The 19,171-nt window shown below is 29.2% G+C and overlaps 5 protein-coding genes across 8 annotated transcripts in view; 2 read left to right on the forward strand and 3 right to left on the reverse strand.

The window, feature by feature from the left end:
- The first annotated feature begins 8 nt into the window (after positions 1–8).
- On the forward strand, positions 9–1,572 carry LOC111029544 (N-terminal Xaa-Pro-Lys N-methyltransferase 1). The gene is made up of 3 exons (XM_022308570.1): positions 9–627; positions 702–813; positions 930–1,572. The coding sequence occupies exons 1-3, from the start codon at positions 306–308 to the stop codon at positions 1,165–1,167; spliced, it is 672 nt and encodes a 223-aa protein (XP_022164262.1). The 5' UTR covers positions 9–305; the 3' UTR covers positions 1,168–1,572.
- Positions 1,573–3,299: 1,727 nt separating this feature from the next.
- Positions 3,300–5,470, reverse strand: LOC111029607 (60S ribosomal protein L35). Its single transcript, XM_022308673.1, has 4 exons — positions 5,347–5,470; positions 5,053–5,189; positions 4,813–4,894; positions 3,300–3,503 (listed from the first exon to the last, which is right to left on the reverse strand). Exons 1-4 carry the CDS (start codon positions 5,347–5,349, stop codon positions 3,354–3,356), a joined length of 372 nt encoding a protein of 123 aa, XP_022164365.1. The 5' UTR covers positions 5,350–5,470; the 3' UTR covers positions 3,300–3,353.
- Positions 5,471–5,560: 90 nt separating this feature from the next.
- LOC111029604 lies at positions 5,561–11,652 on the forward strand. Of its 2 annotated transcripts, none has more exons than XM_022308667.1 (8): positions 5,561–5,761; positions 5,840–6,061; positions 6,899–7,061; positions 7,596–7,761; positions 7,846–8,196; positions 9,993–10,115; positions 10,287–10,383; positions 10,457–11,652. In XM_022308667.1, exons 2-8 carry the CDS (start codon positions 5,850–5,852, stop codon positions 10,551–10,553), a joined length of 1,209 nt encoding a protein of 402 aa, XP_022164359.1. In that variant the 5' UTR covers positions 5,561–5,761; positions 5,840–5,849; the 3' UTR covers positions 10,554–11,652. The 2 variants fall into 2 exon arrangements, with proteins under 2 accessions (XP_022164359.1, XP_022164358.1); XM_022308666.1 differs by having other exon boundaries at positions 5,561–5,755.
- Positions 8,639–9,648, reverse strand: LOC111029606 (zinc finger MYM-type protein 1-like). Its single transcript, XM_022308672.1, has 3 exons — positions 9,225–9,648; positions 9,015–9,159; positions 8,639–8,790 (listed from the first exon to the last, which is right to left on the reverse strand). The coding sequence occupies exons 1-3, from the start codon at positions 9,514–9,516 to the stop codon at positions 8,640–8,642; spliced, it is 588 nt and encodes a 195-aa protein (XP_022164364.1). The 5' UTR covers positions 9,517–9,648; the 3' UTR covers position 8,639.
- Positions 11,653–14,638: 2,986 nt separating the features above from the next.
- The window catches only part of LOC111029605 (methyltransferase-like protein 9), a 113,080-nt gene continuing 108,547 nt past the window's right edge, over positions 14,639–19,171 (reverse strand). For all 3 annotated transcript variants that reach the window (XM_022308669.1, XM_022308670.1, XM_022308671.1), the window contains 3 exons: positions 18,611–18,820; positions 16,959–17,140; positions 14,639–15,815 (listed from right to left, as the gene is read on the reverse strand). In XM_022308669.1, the coding sequence (XP_022164361.1) occupies positions 15,589–15,815; positions 16,959–17,140; positions 18,611–18,820 (619 nt within the window). In that variant the 3' untranslated portion in view covers positions 14,639–15,588. The remainder of the gene's footprint in view (positions 15,816–16,958; positions 17,141–18,610; positions 18,821–19,171) is intronic.

A 19,171-nucleotide genomic window follows, 5' to 3' on the forward strand; every position in this document is an offset into this window, starting at 1 on the left:
TATTATATAATAGGATTTTTAAAATTAAATGTTACCTATAGTAATAGTTAGATATTTAAATTTTGAAATTTTGAAATTTTGAATATCTCATTATCTCGTAGTCGTAATAAAGTCTAAAGAATTAAAATATCAAAAATTGTTCTGTGTAAATGTGATTAAGTTGTAGTTTTAGTTAAAAATCAAGTGATATCCAATGAATGGGAAAAATGACTAATATATTAGTTGTTTGATTTTTATTCGAATTTCGTATTGAAAAGTAATATTTCTACGTTTATTAACGATATTGACACCGGTGGATAGTAAGTATGAATGAATTGGATTACGAGAAGAGTAAAAACTATTGGTCCAATGTCCCTGCTTCGGTGAATGGCATGCTTGGTGGATTCTCCAGTTTGACAAATAAGGATATTAAAGATTCTGACCTCTTCCTCAGAAAATTGTTCCAAATGAAAGACGGTCCGTCCAATGGTCGAGCATTAGACTGTGGTGCTGGCATCGGCAGGATAACTGAAAACCTTTTGTGCAAACACTTTAAATGTGTTGATATACTAGAACAGGACGAAAAGTTTTTGGAGAAAGCCAAACTGAAATGTCGAGGGGCTAATGTAGAAAACTTTTATTGTTCTGGTGAGTGTTAGACAATTTTGTTAATAAAGAAAGATTAAGAAATAAATAATAATGCCTACAATCATTTTGCTCAGGATTACAAGAATTCACGCCTACTGATGATCAAAAGTACGATGTTATATGGATCCAGTGGGTTCTCGGTTACATTACCGATGATGATTTGGTTGATTTCTTGAAAAAGTGTAGGTAAGAAAAACAATAATTTTTTTTAAAATTTAAAGTAACTGAGAAATTGTAGCTTGTTCTCACATCTTATGTTTTTGGCTCAAGTAATACCTAATTGTGTTTGATTTTTGTCTTAGTAAATTGTTAAATTCAAATGGCATTATAGTTGTTAAAGAAAACATTTCTCAAGATGATAAAGGAGAAATAGATTCAGAAGACAGCTCAATAACGAGGAGCTTCATACAGTTTTGCATTGTATTTCAGCGGGCAAATTTAATATGTAAAGCAAGCAGAACACAAAAAAATTTTCCATCAGAGCTATACAAAGTTGAAATGTTTGCGCTACAACCAGCTGATGAAAAATCAATTTCCTGATAAATATATATTATACATTTATACATGTACAAGTATAATACTCGCATAATATATAATTCAATATCCTTTCAGTCTTTTCACTGGTTATTATTAATTAAACTTGTGTGTGTGGACAGAACAGAGTATTTGCATATATTTTTAATTTTTTACTAATCATTTATTCAGATCACTAGTGATATGATTCTAATCATCCATTCATCTAGTCATGTAATATTTTTATTGGCAAGTGCCGAAGTATATTTTCATGTTTATGGATTCAGGGGTTCTATTGTTTTGTGTTGGTACTTGACAAATTTGTGCATCACATTAAAAAAGGTTATATACCACTTATATCTATATTTGTGTAAATTTGTGTATTGACTTTTGTGCAAAAATTAAATACAATTATTTGTCAACTCAACCTCACACATTTGTATAGTATTTTTATTATTATCATATTTGTAATGACTTATGGTAAATTTCAATTTGTTAATTCATAAAAAGTAATACCAACATTTTGTAATTGTTGATTTAATTATTTTTTATCTGTATAATATAATTAATTTCATGCAAATAAAATGTTTTATTCTTTTTAAAAAATACATTCATTATTCATATTTGATATTTATGATTACTTCTTAAAATCAATGTATAAATAATATTAATTGAACTGACCCATTAAGTTTTCCCAAATAGTTCAAATTTATTTATTTATCTTTACTAATGGATAGAGCCCTATAAAAAATGTATTTATAACACTAACCAAAGTTGTTGGGTTCGCTTAATAGTTTAATTAGAAAGTTATCAGTAGTAGCTATAATTAATAAATTTTTAGAAATAAAATAATATACACATTGATGAACAAATATATAAGGATTGGAATTTCATTCTACTTTCAAGTTAATGAGTAATGACTATAATACACATGTTGATGTACAATCTATCTTTGGAGTATTGGACTTAAAGTATGAAAATGTAGACTAAAAAATACACATGAGGGTGCTGGGGGTTAAATCCTCCTCTCCCTTAACCATTTTATGTTGGTTAATTTAAAAGTATTTTTGTCCATTCCCCAACATTAATGCACCAAATCTGCCACTGCAAGTCTGGTCCTAAATTATGTATTTAGCTGAAACACAAAATAGATCTAATATATTCTGGAGCTGACACTGAACATTAATTCACTTAGGAGTAAAGAGAATTGTCAAAGCATTCTCTATACAAGCAAAAATATTATTAGAACCATTATATCCATCAGTAATGACTTTTTTTTTATAACTTCTTTAGGTACATGAAGATTTAGACGAGAATATTTACATATATTATTGATTGAACTAACCCACTCTGTGACTTTAATCCAGCATTGTACCATACAATATACTTAAAACAATTTAATTAATTAATAGAGAACTACTGATGTCTTAGTTTGTGATTAAAACTAAAATGCAATGTTTTGTAGAACGGAAAAACTATTTAAATATTTGTCTTCATTTTCTCATTGTATTACTATAAATATAGATTATAAAAACGTCCTTTGTAATAATAAAAAAAACCATTCTTTTATGTTATCAATGTAACTAAAAAACATTTTATGCATTATTTGTAAGTAGACAGATTGTTAAGATTAAAGTGCTAACAAAAAATAGGTTAAAATCACCTCATTAAATTATCAATCAAATTCAAGTATAATAAATATAGGTAACTTGGTTTAAATATAAGTCTTACTATATTGGTTATACCACTAATATTTTGTTCTAAAAGCAATTTCACACGGCATCATGATTTCCGAAAAATAACCTTTTCCTTACTAAAACTTTTAATGTGTTGAAGTTATTCAAGTGTCCATATTGATATTATTAAATGGTCAGTGGCGAGGACTAGTATAAAATATCCAAGGAGTAGGATTGGATTCTACTCTTTTTTATTATATGAAATATACCACGGGAATATTGTAGTATTCCCTAGATTCACGGCACTGAGTTCATATCAGGAAACCCTGGTTCACAGGGCAGTTTGAAGCTGCCTTAAGGCCTCAATGACTTAGATTTTCTGCAAGACTGCCAGCTATAGATGCATGTTCCAATATGATAAGGTGTCACTTGGGGATACACAGAACACAGCAGTAATTATGAGAGGTATAAATGAAAGACATGTTTATCAAACATAATTTTTTAAATTTTTTTTATTTAAGGTCAGTATAACAGAACTTAAGCTTTAACTGCGTACACCCTAGGGGGGAACTTGTTCTTCTTCTTAATTTCTTTCATTGTCTTAACACTAAGTTCCTTCTTGGTCAATGCACGCCTCTTTGCCCTGGTAAGTTTTGGCCTCAAATCCAAAGGCTTGTACTTACGGTTCTGCAAAAAAAAAAATTGATTTATAAATACGACTAAAAAAGTATCATAAATATTCATTGCTCAAAAATTAATTATTACCTATACAGAAAAGGGCAAATTCCAATAGTAGATTATCAACCGGTTTAAATTCAAAAGATAGGAAGAAAAGCTTTAGATTACAAAGCTAATGTTTATTAAATTGCAATATGATTTTACTCAAAGTTTAGCAGAAATATTTTACAAAAAACCTAAGTTTATACATTTACAATGTAGAAGACATTTTCCAGTAAAATTCAAAATGCCATAAAAAGTACTTATAATAATAAATAAATACTATATAAAAGTTAGTAAACTCTGTTCAAAAAAAGATCATTATCCAGAGGCGGTTAGACATTTCTCCTACCAAGGCGATGAGCAAGATCAGTTGCTTTGGAACAAAGCCATGCCCATACGCACAACTCAGTCGCCGGGTAATGTTTTTATGTCATAACTGTTGTCAGGCTCTACTCTATTATAAGCATATACTACAGTTGGATAAATGATAAATTATTCCCCAATAGTCTGCCATCTCCGATACGGGTCTATAGGACGCATCATGTAAGTAGTCACTAGATTGCAATGCGCTTTGTGGTCATTTCTCAGAAAGGGTTTTTGCTGATGGTAAAAGAAGTGCGGCTGTATCAACAGTAACTTTTTAAGAGTAAAGTTTAAAACGGTTTTTTAAAAATTTGTGAAAGCGCGTGCAATCGGGTGACTTGATTCATGCAGCACACTGAAGTTACTTTATTTTCAAAGGCCCATTATCATTATTTGACTATCAAACTACTCCATAAATCATTCAAATAATTTAGAACATTGAATGAATAGACCAATTATTTGACAATGGCATGCAAGTATAGGACTTATGGTAACGTGTTGATAGACTGGTTATTATTATTGCTTTAACAGAAATATAAAAATGAAAAAAATGGAATTATTTTCTATTGTATATTTTGACCTAGTTTTCCATAAAAAATCTACTGCTGTATCTAGCAGTAATTTAAAATTGATGTTAATATTAAGAGGAACTTTCAGAAAATACTAAATATAGACTATCTTTTAAATTCTAATCAAAGAAATAATTATAAAAATTAAAACTGGTATGAAAGAGTAAATTGATCATACACTGTAGAATTATATACATATTTTTCTTCTAAATTACGACATAGAAGGAAATCTAGTATTTTAATTATCTTAATAGTACCAACACAACGTCTTTATCATGCAAAGGCATACATTTAAAAATTTAATTTATAAAAACTTAGCAATACATTTAAATATTAAAACATACCTTGAAGATTTTTCGTAGTGCTTCCTTTTGTTTTTGATGGATTACGACATAACAACGTAGAATTGCTTTGCGGACAACACGACTAAAAACCAAGACAATTTGTTAGTTCTAAATTATATAAATTATGAAATAATAATATTACATTTCGGAACAATTTATATAGAGTTGAATATTATTCAATAATTGGAAACATTTCCAACGTGAATTATAAAATATATTAATGATAATGCTAATGCTTACATCCGGGAAAGTTTAGACGCGGTACCTCCAGTAACTTTTGAAACCCTCAAATTGGCCAATTCCTGTTTCAACTCTTCGAGTTGTTTCAATAGGGACTCCTTGTCTTTGAGACGTAAATCTGAGCACTTGACTTTCGTCTACGAAAAAAAAACAAAAATGTTTAGTACCAGTTTAAGATGAAATTTCAAAACGGTCGATGCACATTTCGTTTGGCAATAAATCGGATTTAATATTGGTGTAACTTAAATAGTAAAGCCATCAAAATAGAATAGGATTAAAAAGGATAAAACTTACCATTTTGTCGCGTTAGTTTACACAAAGTGCTACAACCGAATGAAAAGAGTGCCTGCTGGCTGCTAATAATTTTTGTGTTTACTTGCGAGCGTCAAGATGTGAGCATAACCTAAAAGGTCATGGAAAAATGTCATTTGCATGGAACAGACGGTGTATGTTTCGATCGTTTTCGTTATCTCTTTTGATAAAAGTAAAAAATGAAAATAAAACAATTGCTCTCCACTCAAGGCATCAGACTTCTCTCGTATTTTTTTTTGTACTTTTACTAATATATTTTAGAATATTCATTTAATTGTTATGCAATTTTTATAATGCTTTGCCATACGTAATGTACTCAAAACGTAATTTCTTATTTAGTGTTTATCATTAGTGAATATAAGGGCGTACTGACCTAACGCCGATTAACTTTGTACGGGTAACAAAATCAACGACAGTTGTCGAATATTCGTAAAAGACACTATGTGAACGTTTTTCTTTTGATTATTTATTTCAGCACGAATCAAATGGATATCGCACTAACTGAAGCGATGAAAAATATAGTTCCTAAAGGACTTCCGGCTGACATTAATTCGGCGTTTAGCGGCTATGTGACGGAAAAACTGTACATGTTGCTCCAACTGTATCTACAAAATAAAGGATGGAACAGCATTGAATTGTTGAAAATATTCTCTGAAATGAAAGATTCATCTGTACTACCTAGCGCTTCCTACTTGCAGTAAGCCAACTTTTTGTTTTTGATTATTCCTTTGTGTTGATTTTGTGCATTCTAATTTTAACTCATGAATACTTGAAACTTACACTACTTATTACTCACTTCTTACATAGTAAATACTTCATATTAACATAAGTCAATTAATTTCCATTGAATGGTATTTAAGACAAAAATTACACTTTTTGGCCAAGTAAAGTATTCCTAACTTCTAACTAGTTTTTCTAGTACAAAAATTGAATTTTTCTTCCTCATAAGCCAATATTGGCAATCAACACAAGCTTGAACATAATCCTTAACATTGCAACTGGAAATTTTTATCAGACAAATAATATAACATCCAAAAATATTAGTGTACTTCTCAGGTATCCTTAAATGTGATGTAACCAATAATAGTTGGTTACTTAAAGTAACCCACTTATTCCTTTACTTTGATAAGTGATCAAATATATGGTACATTTTTGAAATTTTATTTTCAATTAGAATTACATGGTATTTAAATTTTTCAAACCTATACGTTAAACTAACTAAAAGCTTGATTTTAACAAAAAGATAATTTATCCATTCCAATAATATTCAGTTATTGAGGGTTATATACTTATGTCAGTTGGCCTTTCTACCGGGCAAAAATGTCATGTTATTTATCATGTCAATAGGTGTATAAATGTATAATATATTATATATTTCATCAATTATTATGTAATATGATAAAATAAATGTATTTTTATGCACATTAATTAGAATTACCATAGTTTTCCATACACAAGTATACATACATTTATATAATTATAAATGTTATAAACCATCAATATTTTTTTATTCAAATGAAATATTTCTTTTCAGAATGATGGCTTCGAGAGTGTCATTAGATAGCCAAGCAAGATTAATCCTTCGTGAGAATGGTAAAATTATTTTACCATATGAACATTTTGCAAATGCGGTAATGTTAAAGCATATGAATGGTCCACATGGTTTACATTTGGGTGTCGAGGGAACTGTTCGAGCGGTAATACAAGCTTATATTTAATAAGGAAAAAATATTAACAATAATATTGTGTATCCTGTTTTAGTATTATAATCTATTTTCTTTTAGACCACATTTGTAATTAATTTTAACCATTAATTAAGTTCATAAATATACTCTATCTGAAATAAGAGTAACCTCAAGCAGTAACTGATTACAGGTACCCATCAATTAAATTGTGTTTCTTTGACTTTTGTTTCTGATGATTGGTCACAGTTTTAAAATTGCCTTACTTTGTTAGTGTCAGCAAAATGCAAACTAGGCTGTTAGAACAATTAAATGACACATCCGAGAGTTTGGAATTCTGAACTTCCTAACCAAACCTTGTGAGATTAAGAATAATTGTTTAATTTTTATAAATTACGTTTGTACCTTTAATTTTATTTTCATTTTGCATTTTATTTTTTAGTGAACTGAATACATATTTCTAGCAATGTATCTAAAGTATGGTATACATTTATATGTATACCTGAACGGTGAACTTTTTTTATTATTTTTGTGTTATCTAATTCGTAGGTTATGGATTCATATACAATTGGTCGTGAGAACTTTGGTATGGAAAAAGAGTTTATTATTGAAGTTGTTCAAAACTGTCCAAACCCAGCATGTCGCTATTACAAGACTCAATTAGATTTATCTCAACATACTAAACAGTCAAATTATATGAACTCATCGAATTCTGGTAGGAAATTGTCATTTTAACAGTACATTGTTAATTCTTATGGTTTAATCAATTAGAATATTAATTATTAAATTGTATTTATAGGAATAAATATTCCAGTTGGTCGTGAAAGTCCAAGTATATCAATGAGTCAAATGATTAGTCAGCAATTAAGTGCTCATGGTTTGGCACCTTCTAGTACTCAACCCCAACAATCACATTCAGCTCCTGTTGATTTAACTGGACCATCTCCACATCCAGCTCCTGAAATACCGAATCCAATGCCTATACAGGTACCGCAGGTTCCAAAAACTGTAAGTGCTCGACAAGCACAGCACAATAAGTTGGCAGATTTTTTAAAGGCCAACCTTGAAAATCTAGACAATAAAGATCTAATGGCTGCTCATGACACAACTTGGCCTGAGGTTTCAGACAACCGTAAAGGTCATTTAGATGGTAAGAATGATAATAATTTTAATTCTAATTTTAATAATGTATGAATTAGAAGCCTGTTTTCTAGGCATGTTTAATATATAATTTGTATAGCCTAGTGTGAGTAATGTTTGCCTGGCCTAATTATTTGTTGTTTTATGAGGATACTCAAATTAAATTTATTCTTATAATATGCTGTTAATTGTGTATAGGTATTTTTTGTTAAGTTGTTGTCTTAAAATTTTAACAATTTAACATACTAAAACTTGCAAATAAAACATAATTTAATTGTATGACAACCAGTGGCGTATTTGAGAGTTCATCTGAGGGGGGGCGATTTTAAAAAGAATATTCCAAACCGGCAACCATTTACATAAACTTACCTAGACATAATTAATTTTATATTGTACCTGTATAATATAACCTATAAAGTAATAAGTTACTAATATGATAAAAAAACAACATATTTACAAAACAAAATCTATATTTCTTTTTTTTGTATTAGCAAATCTATTTATAACATCATCTACTGATATGGTTAAAGTATGGTGTATGTTTAGCAAAGCCAAACCAGTCAAGCGTTCTTGTCCCATTCTAGATCTTAACCAGGTTTTCAATCTAACAAAAAAAGCAACAAAAGTAAGCAAAGAGAAGAATTAAAAGTTTTTTTTAATGCAATTTAAGAAGAAAAACAGATCTTTAATTTTAAGCATTGTAAATATATATATATATATACTATTATATATATAGAATATATATAGTATTAGGTTGTAGGTATATAGTTAAAGTATTTTATAGAAACTAGCTAATTTTTATTCTAATAATTAACACATGCACCAAACCTTCTAAGCGTTGAAAAGCTGCGTTCTGCGGATGCTACACTAATAGGCAGACAAGCAATAATACTTATTAATTTATGCAAAGTTGGATAAATGATACTATTACAATTTTCCATTGATGACAAAGCATCTTGACAAATTTCATGACCTTAAACAAAATTATAAAACAATCAATACAGTTTTAAGAAAAGTATAATTACAAACATTTTTTACCATCAGTTTTTATTCGTTGCCATTTAGTTTTCCATAGATCTAGTTCTGTTTTTAGCTCGATTTGGTCAACAGATTCTTCTTCATTAAATACAAATAATTCTGTGGCAGCTTCTGTTATTTTTTTAAAATCGTCATTAGAAATGTCAGTAATGTAGCGTGGAATTAACAAACATAAATCTAATAACATCTTATTTTCTTTTCTTATGAATCTTGATCTTAAGTCTTCTAGGATATTTTCCAGTAATGGTATAAATAGTGATACTCTATAATACTCTTCATAATGTATGTACATTTTTATCTTTTGTTATCACTGATAACATTTTTCATAAATCATAATTTTATTTTTGTTTCTTAATAAAATACCTATTACTTGTACACAAATTTTCTTGGTCTAAAAACTCTCGGGAGGGGCGATTGCCCCCATCGCCCCCCCCCTCAAATACGCCACTGATGACAACCAGATATTTTGTATGAGGTATTAATTCCTTTTATTTAAGTTTTTACCGTGAATATAAAAATGCTATTATTATTAGGAACATTAAACCAACAGTTACTCACACATTCTTTTATTTGCTATATATGTACACAACCTGAGTTTTGTAATTTTGTTACGGGTTTTTAAATCCTTAAGTTTTGGTTACAGATGGGTTGTTGAAAAAAAACGTTATAAATAGCTTAACCAATGTTTTAACAACTTTTCTAAAAACAGGTTTTCAAACCATGGGTAACAGAATACGACATATCATGACTGTTTATTTTAAATTTCAGCTGGTCAAGAAAAAATTATCAGAGCATTTTCAGAAATAATGAAAAATATGAATAGAATGAAAGCATGCGTGAGACCAGCCATGTGTAAGCCTTATGGAAAACAATCAGAATCATTACAAAAAAGTAAAGTTTATTAAAAATAAAATACTGTTAATGTAGTTTTTCTTAACTAAATAAATATTTTAACTCAACAAATTAAATATTTTTGAAAAACCATACTCATAGAGTTTTCTGATTTAATTTACACCAGTATTTTTAAAATTTTAGTGTGCTATAATTTAAAAACTTTTTCAGCTTTGATTGATACAATTCAACTTGTTCAGTCACTAAGATCGTTTCTTCCTCCACCACATATTGCTGTTAGTAGCTGGAAAAATGAAGATAAGCATGGGTAACAATATAAAAATATTTTTATTGAATAATAATTAATAAGAAATGTAACTACATTTTAAAAATATTTCTAGATTAAGGAAAACTGTTTTAGACAATTCTAATCAAACAGTTTCAGCTGCCAATTTTAAAGATCTCTGTGACGCAATGTCTCGTAACAAGCAAAATTAAGAGCTTGTATTAAACTCGCAAAAAGTAAAAAATTTTCAACTATTTTTATCAACTTTCAAAAATCACGTTGCTTTTATTTTATTTTTACGTCTAGTCAAAATTCCCTTTTTTCCCCAAAATTAATGGGAATGTCTGTTTGTTTACTTGGAGGGATCTTACCATTTTATTAAAATTAAATCTTATTAATGTCTCCTTATGAGTGTCTTCTAGTTTGAGGTTTTTACCTATATTTATTTATTTTAAATTTAACATCTTGTTCAATTATTATAATTCAGCAACTATTAATTTATTTTTTGTATACATGTTGTCAGCATGATATCAAAGTGTATGTTGCCAAATGTTTATGTTTTGTTTAGTTTCAAAACATTTCATGCCATAATAGTAACCTAAGTATACATTAAAAAACTAATTCATTTTTTGATTACGATTACATAATTTACTAATTATCTAATTATTATAAGTAAACGCTTATTTTAATAATAATACATTGACTGTTTAATGTTTATGTTGTATCAATATTTTTTAAATTTATTTTAGTTGCCAATTAATTTAACCTGTAAGCACTTCCGCATTCATTTATTATCTCCCGAGTTTTTAATATTATTTTTTTGACAAGAAATATTTAGCTTTTAATTTAATTTGGTACCAAATTAGTAATTTATATTTACAGTAGTCTTACACAGGGTGCCCCATGAGGATATACCAATAAGCCATTGAGGTTAGGTCGAGGGGGCCTCGAAAAACCGGGTTTTTGACAATTTAACTTTAAACTAAAAAAATGATTAAGACTCATGAAATTGATGAAAATAAAATTAATTTTTTAACTTTTTCACCAAAAAATTAAATATAAAGAGCCCTTGTATCTTTGGGACTAATAAAAAAAACAGATTTATGATATATTGGTTATCATAGGAGATATTTCAATGGTTAATATCCTGTATACACCTGGACACCCTGTATATATGCAATATTGTTTGAACTATTTTTAATTTTTGTATCTAAAGCTATGAATATATACATTCTTGTTTTAACCCTTTGAAGAATTTAATAGACAGCAATAATAATGATAGAGTTTTTGTTTCATAAGTAATAGTGGAATGTATAATNATGACAACCAGATATTTTGTATGAGGTATTAATTCCTTTTATTTAAGTTTTTACCGTGAATATAAAAATGCTATTATTATTAGGAACATTAAACCAACAGTTACTCACACATTCTTTTATTTGCTATATATGTACACAACCTGAGTTTTGTAATTTTGTTACGGGTTTTTAAATCCTTAAGTTTTGGTTACAGATGGGTTGTTGAAAAAAAACGTTATAAATAGCTTAACCAATGTTTTAACAACTTTTCTAAAAACAGGTTTTCAAACCATGGGTAACAGAATACGACATATCATGACTGTTTATTTTAAATTTCAGCTGGTCAAGAAAAAATTATCAGAGCATTTTCAGAAATAATGAAAAATATGAATAGAATGAAAGCATGCGTGAGACCAGCCATGTGTAAGCCTTATGGAAAACAATCAGAATCATTACAAAAAAGTAAAGTTTATTAAAAATAAAATACTGTTAATGTAGTTTTTCTTAACTAAATAAATATTTTAACTCAACAAATTAAATATTTTTGAAAAACCATACTCATAGAGTTTTATGATTTAATTTACACCAGTATTTTTAAAATTTTAGTGTGCTATAATTTAAAAACTTTTTCAGCTTTGATTGATACAATTCAACTTGTTCAGTCACTAAGATCGTTTCTTCCTCCACCACATATTGCTGTTAGTAGCTGGAAAAATGAAGATAAGCATGGGTAACAATATAAAAATATTTTTATTGAATAATAATTAATAAGAAATGTAACTACATTTTAAAAATATTTCTAGATTAAGGAAAACTGTTTTAGACAATTCTAATCAAACAGTTTCAGCTGCCAATTTTAAAGATCTCTGTGACGCAATGTCTCGTAACAAGCAAAATTAAGAGCTTGTATTAAACTCGCAAAAAGTAAAAAATTTTCAACTATTTTTATCAACTTTCAAAAATCACGTTGCTTTTATTTTATTTTTACGTCTAGTCAAAATTCCCTTTTTTCCCCAAAATTAATGGGAATGTCTGTTTGTTTACTTGGAGGGATCTTACCATTTTATTAAAATTAAATCTTATTAATGTCTCCTTATGAGTGTCTTCTAGTTTGAGGTTTTTACCTATATTTATTTATTTTAAATTTAACATCTTGTTCAATTATTATAATTCAGCAACTATTAATTTATTTTTTGTATACATGTTGTCAGCATGATATCAAAGTGTATGTTGCCAAATGTTTATGTTTTGTTTAGTTTCAAAACATTTCATGCCATAATAGTAACCTAAGTATACATTAAAAAACTAATTCATTTTTTGATTACGATTACATAATTTACTAATTATCTAATTATTATAAGTAAACGCTTATTTTAATAATAATACATTGACTGTTTAATGTTTATGTTGTATCAATATTTTTTAAATTTATTTTAGTTGCCAATTAATTTAACCTGTAAGCACTTCCGCATTCATTTATTATCTCCCGAGTTTTTAATATTATTTTTTTGACAAGAAATATTTAGCTTTTAATTTAATTTGGTACCAAATTAGTAATTTATATTTACAGTAGTCTTACACAGGGTGCCCCATGAGGATATACCAATAAGCCATTGAGGTTAGGTCGAGGGGGCCTCGAAAAACCGGGTTTTTGACAATTTAACTTTAAACTAAAAAAATGATTAAGACTCATGAAATTGATGAAAATAAAATTAATTTTTTAACTTTTTCACCAAAAAATTAAATATAAAGAGCCCTTGTATCTTTGGGACTAATAAAAAAAACAGATTTATGATATATTGGTTATCATAGGAGATATTTCAATGGTTAATATCCTGTATACACCTGGACACCCTGTATATATGCAATATTGTTTGAACTATTTTTAATTTTTGTATCTAAAGCTATGAATATATACATTCTTGTTTTAACCCTTTGAAGAATTTAATAGACAGCAATAATAATGATAGAGTTTTTGTTTCATAAGTAATAGTGGAATGTATAATCCCATATAAACCTCTTATGGATAAATATCACAAAAGTGTTAACTGGTTAAAACTATAAAATATTTTGAGTACATTCAACTCTTGGTAAATTAAACTTAAGCCTTTAAGGTAAGGAAACCAATTTAATTTATCAATAATTTCTTATTATCAAGGTTTAAGTTACTAAGGAGAATTTACTGTATTATTATTTTATTTAAAGAGCGCACTAATCTAAAAAAAAATTTTGGTTAGGAATGTTGTTATCTATTTTATTAGTACAGTTCAATTTGTTCTTAGAATAACTGTCATAAAATGTTTACTTGGTTCAACAAATGAAGTGGGTTATTCAATTTTCATACCTATTTCCATGACCTTTTAGACTAAATTGAAGGGAAATATATTACTTTATTTGCTGAATTTTAATATATACCTAAACATTTATAGTACGCTAGTCAACAATAACATCTTTCATACTAATTGGTGATCTTAAACTAGTTAATGATGCCTGTATGTTTGATTTGTATTATTATTAATTTTATATACATAATATACGTAAAATGGTATTTAAGTGTGAAAATGTAAAATTTTGCAAAATCACTTGAAATTATTATAATTTATTTTATTTTTATTTTTGTGTAATTTTTTTTTAATCATATCAATACTAAGTGTTTCAACATAGCTGTCTAAATCCTATATATTGTATAATATTAAAATAATTTCCGGTTACAAGCTCAATGATTGTTGATTGCTTAAACATTTAAAACATAGATTTAATTATCCTAATGTACTAAAGACATTTATATTATATAATTATAAATTGTTTTTGCTATATCCTTATATTCCACCATACATTTATTTTTAATAATTTAACCAAAACTTCTTTTCTCTTGGACTTAATTTGTGTTATTCGTTTGATCCTACACAATTAAATATCAAAACTCGATGTTTAAACAACAACATCATAATAGTTATTTTCTGTGAACATTTTTACATGTTTGTAACTTTACTATTTGGAAACATGGTACCCATGATTTATTTTTTTTTAATTGGCATGTTTCAGTTTGATTCTGTAATTGTATGGTTAAAATAAATGTTCATTGACTAAGAGAGTGGCAATTGTAAGTACAAATGTTTACATTGAGCTCCAAAATGAATATTTATTACTACCAACAGTATAATAGGTAAATGTGATTTGTGTGTTAAAATGTAATGTATTTTTATTACTATTATTTTACTAGTATGGTAATATTTTAGTTGTCTTTATTTGAAGAAAAAAACGTATCTGTGATCTTTCCTAATCCATTCTTTAATTTTTACCAAAATCCAAAATTTGATGCATAATTTTCGACATTATTTTCCTATTTGTGTAAAGCCGAAAGCGCATAATGTGTACTGCAGGGTCGTCCAAATTTCGTTCCACTAACTTGGTGGGGACTTCCATATTATAAGTTATTTAGGTTTTCATGCAATCCCTGCCAATTTCGTACCCGACATTTGGACGATGCCTTAGTGTCGTACGTATAAATTATTGCATAGGTATAATAGGTTATGTATTTGCGACATAATATTATGTAGTCTTAAGAAGTTTTATATCCGATGTATGAAAAAAAAATGTGTGTGATTAAATTTATTGTAGTCCATAACGTTATATTCAAAAAAAAAAATTAAACTTAATATTAAACATAAATAATTGTGTATTTTTTAAACCTTTCCAAAAATGAATTTTACCTGAAGACAATATTATTATACCCGTGGGTGAATTTGTTTATATCAAACTATAATACATTATGTACAGTGTAATTTTTTTTTATTAATATAAAAAAAAAATATTCAAAAACACATAAATTCACCGATTAAATTATTTTAATAATACGACAGATTATATAAAATTGTATATAATCTGTAGAAAGTACTGACATAGCGATAACAAGATAATCACTCTGTACAATTTTTGTTGAGTGATGCTATGCGTTCTCGACGACTTGCGACTGCGTCTTCGCTGACATCACGAAGACGGCGTCGTGCAGCCAATAGTAATCCTGGCTCAGGTCGCCCTCGCACAGGTACGGGAGTCTTGTCCAGCAAAGAACTTCCAGTCCGGACGGTTCGAACACGTCGTGCACCGCGGAACACACCTGTTCCTCGAATGTTATGCCAGTGATCGGCAACTTTTGTTCCGGTTCCGTGGAACCTGTTTACAATATAATACTAGATATAATATTATTATTAATTATTTCACTATCTCTATTATCCTTGTGGCGTAAGCCATATATATATATTAACTTATGATTAGAACACGGATTTGTATGCACTAAAAAGTATCACAATATTATGTTCATTAGTCATTATAAATTTAAATTTAAATTTCGTTTTAAGTGTGTACGATGTACCTGTATCATAAGTCATGCGATGGCTGCTATTCCTACTACTCTGACACCCCTTCTCGTATGCCTACAATAATCAACGCAGAGCATAATCTAATGACATACAATTAGAACTTTTCAAAATCCCACCTCGTTCACATTTAACGTCGTAATAAACCAAAAAGGATTCCCATCACATATATTATGAGTTATGACTTAAGAGTTAAGAGCGTAGAACTGTAGAAGAATATACGAATATTGTGATATGAGATGTCATCTTTTTCAATACCCAATCGATGTTGTTTTAATAAATTATAGAGGTAAGTATTATGATTATAATATTAGGTTTCAAGTAGATCTGTTGTAAGTATCTACTGAGGTGGACTGTACCAGGGTGCTATAAGTCAGGTAGCACCCCTGGCACTCATTTATTCTTATGATTCGGGCCCTTTCTTTAATTTAACTCTTGTTTTGTAACATAGAACTCTCACCAAATTTAAAAAATTGTAGATTGTGAATAAATTGTAAATTGTATAAGTTTAAAAAAAATATATGCGGGCCCCTAATTAATTTTACTTAGTACAAGAACCTAGGTAGGTATTGTTAAAAATTTATAATATAGACATATATTGTAAAGAGATCGACTCAAGCAGTGATGTAAAACCCAGTGGGTTCAACCCTCAGTCCACCCTCCCACCAGAAATTAAATCCTATATAGTATTTACACAACTGGGCTCGAGTAAATAAAATACTCATTTAGGTACTTAATACTTAAACTTTCACAATGCATGAACAATCATTAAAGACTCAACGAATCAATGGTAAGTTAATGGTCCCTTAAGCATGATTTAATGGCCCACGATTGGTTCATAATAATATTTTATTAAACCAATAAATCAACACATTTTTCATGCAATCATCCACTATTCATATTATTATTATTATTACAATAACAGGGTTGCTGTACTCACTGAATTCGTCGTAGGGTTTGTACGGCAACACCAGCGCCACGACGATCCTGCCATTGGGTTTCAAGGCTTTTTTCATTTCATCTAAGAGCTTTGCCGGATTGCTGCACCGGTCCAACAGGTTCAGACACGACACCACGTCGAATTTTTCTTCGCGAGTCCACCACGTGTCGACATCCAACAATCTGTTCACCACACATTCACACATTATTGTCATTATTACTTAGATTGTGCATAGATACAGCTAGGTATATACTACTTTAAATACATACTAATATTTATAGGTAGATCATATAGGTTCAAAAGGGAAAAAAAAAAGGTAGATCATATAGAAACAGACGTATGGAGTCATGGAGATCAATATAAATGTATGTATGTACTTATATAATACATATTTAAAAGGAGTAAGGACAATGTAAGGTACCTAATGGGCGAAGGCAATGCAATTGCTTATGTCAATAAATTATATGTATAGCACCTCCAGCAGCTGCTGGTTAATTCCAATGTTTTTATAATTACAGGTAAATAATAAATTTTAATTAATTGATAAGGTTTATTCGTACGAGTCGCAAGTGTAGGTAGGCAAGTATAGATAATAATAATAAACAACAAATATTTAATTTTTAACGAGTAAATAAATATTAATACGTTTTTTAGTGAGGCTTAATCTGCGGCAACGCTCTGACCGTACGTACCGGTACCGGCCGTCGTTGCTAGCACACGGATGGGTGACCACCCGGGTTTTTAGCAATACATCCTTGCCACAAATACAAACGTGTTCTGATCAACCGTTACCCTCCACACAGTACCAGGTTAATGACCTTAGTATTTTAAGTCTTAATCCAAATTAAAATAAAAAATGATGCATTTACATCAATAGTTTGAGAACATAATCAGAATGAATATGATAAATCGAATATTAATCACTAAATATTATGGTCAACACAGTATGTAAACGAAAATCTTTAGAAGATGTCCAGTATGCAAGAAAAAAAATTTATATTAAAATACATTTTTCACAACTCTCTGGGTAATGCTAAATGGTTTTATTAAGCTAATTTTGAGGTAACACTCCTCAAAATGTTGAACTTAAAACCACGGGGGTGAAAAAAATGCAATTATTTTTCTGTGAATAGAAGAAAGTCATGTTTGGGCGAAAAGAGTTGTGCCCCTTATCTCTACTACTTGAAAGAATTGTTGTCTTATAGTAAGGTTTAGGAAAGTACATAAATTTTGCACTCAACATCTTCATTTCACAGCTCCGATAAAAACAATAATATACATGGCACAGGCTTACATTGTATTGGGCTGCTATCGTTTTACACTGCTATATAAATATTTTTGTTTGAATTTAATTAACTGTTAAGATAACATAGTCTTATACAGTTATACTTTAACAACATACGTATGGAATAAATTTGTGTTTGAGAGTATGTGTGATTTGGAGGGAGAAGATTCTTAGAGATGCGAAAATGTCGCCATGTCGGCTTCAAAAATAATAAAATTGCTGTATATGAAAACTATTGAATATGACGTGTTACAACACTCTCCCCCACCATACCGCCGACATCTTTATGATGGCCGAGGGCTGTAGGTATTTATCCGCATTATATTATATTATATATAGATAGGTAGACTGCAGAGCAAAAGTTCACCTGAAACCCTTTTCAGCCAAAATCCGGATCATTGGCCCTGACTTTTCGGTTGTGTAGACCTCGCGGATCAGGGGCAAGTACTTTTCTGTGGTGGCCCCATCCCCGGCGCCCAAGTCGATCAGGGTCGAGCCACTGTCGAAAAATGTCATGTTCAGCAGTCGTCTGATCTGGTCGGTGGAAAACACGAACATGGATCCTCTCCGCAACAACCTGTAACATAATAAGCAGCGACAAGAGAAAATTAAAGAGACGCAGTGTAAAGTGTATACTGTATAGGCTTATTAGGCTCTGCAGTGTAGTACAGAGATCAAACCTTTTTTTTCGAGTACCACTCAGTCCACTCATGTGTATAAAATATAAACCTGGATTGGTACATGACCGTAAATGAATAAAAATTGCAATACATATTTAACAATAACAATATTGATGTAGGTACAGTATACAATATTTAGTACCCATCTATTTACACAATACATAACATAATATTAGATCCGTTGCAAACATAAGTAAACATATTAATTTATCAATATTACGTACTACACGTGGGCTTTCGAGTACCAC

This window comes from Myzus persicae, unplaced genomic scaffold (assembly GCF_001856785.1).
Source record: "Myzus persicae strain clone G006 unplaced genomic scaffold, MPER_G0061.0, whole genome shotgun sequence".
Classification (NCBI taxonomy): domain Eukaryota; kingdom Metazoa; phylum Arthropoda; class Insecta; order Hemiptera; family Aphididae; genus Myzus; species Myzus persicae.

Coding starts and splice junctions, on each gene's coding strand:
- LOC111029544 (XM_022308570.1), top strand. CDS start 306: ATGAATGAATTGGATTACGAGAAGAGTAAAAACTATTGGTCCAATGTC. Junction 628..701: donor AGAAAACTTTTATTGTTCTG/GTGAGTGTTAGA, acceptor CATTTTGCTCAG/GATTACAAGAATTCACGCCT. Junction 814..929: donor GATTTCTTGAAAAAGTGTAG/GTAAGAAAAACA, acceptor TTTTTGTCTTAG/TAAATTGTTAAATTCAAATG.
- LOC111029607 (XM_022308673.1), bottom strand. Junction 4,895..5,052: donor GCGTCTAAACTTTCCCGGAT/GTAAGCATTAGC, acceptor CTTGGTTTTTAG/TCGTGTTGTCCGCAAAGCAA. Junction 3,504..4,812: donor CACTACGAAAAATCTTCAAG/GTATGTTTTAAT, acceptor TTTTTTTTGCAG/AACCGTAAGTACAAGCCTTT.
- LOC111029604 (XM_022308667.1), top strand. CDS start 5,850: ATGGATATCGCACTAACTGAAGCGATGAAAAATATAGTTCCTAAAGGA. Junction 7,762..7,845: donor TATGAACTCATCGAATTCTG/GTAGGAAATTGT, acceptor TTGTATTTATAG/GAATAAATATTCCAGTTGGT. Junction 10,116..10,286: donor ATCAGAATCATTACAAAAAA/GTAAAGTTTATT, acceptor AAACTTTTTCAG/CTTTGATTGATACAATTCAA.
- LOC111029606 (XM_022308672.1), bottom strand. CDS start 9,516: ATGTACATACATTATGAAGAGTATTATAGAGTATCACTATTTATACCA. Junction 9,160..9,224: donor GCAACGAATAAAAACTGATG/GTAAAAAATGTT, acceptor ATTTTGTTTAAG/GTCATGAAATTTGTCAAGAT. Junction 8,791..9,014: donor AGCTTTTCAACGCTTAGAAG/GTTTGGTGCATG, acceptor TTTTTTTGTTAG/ATTGAAAACCTGGTTAAGAT.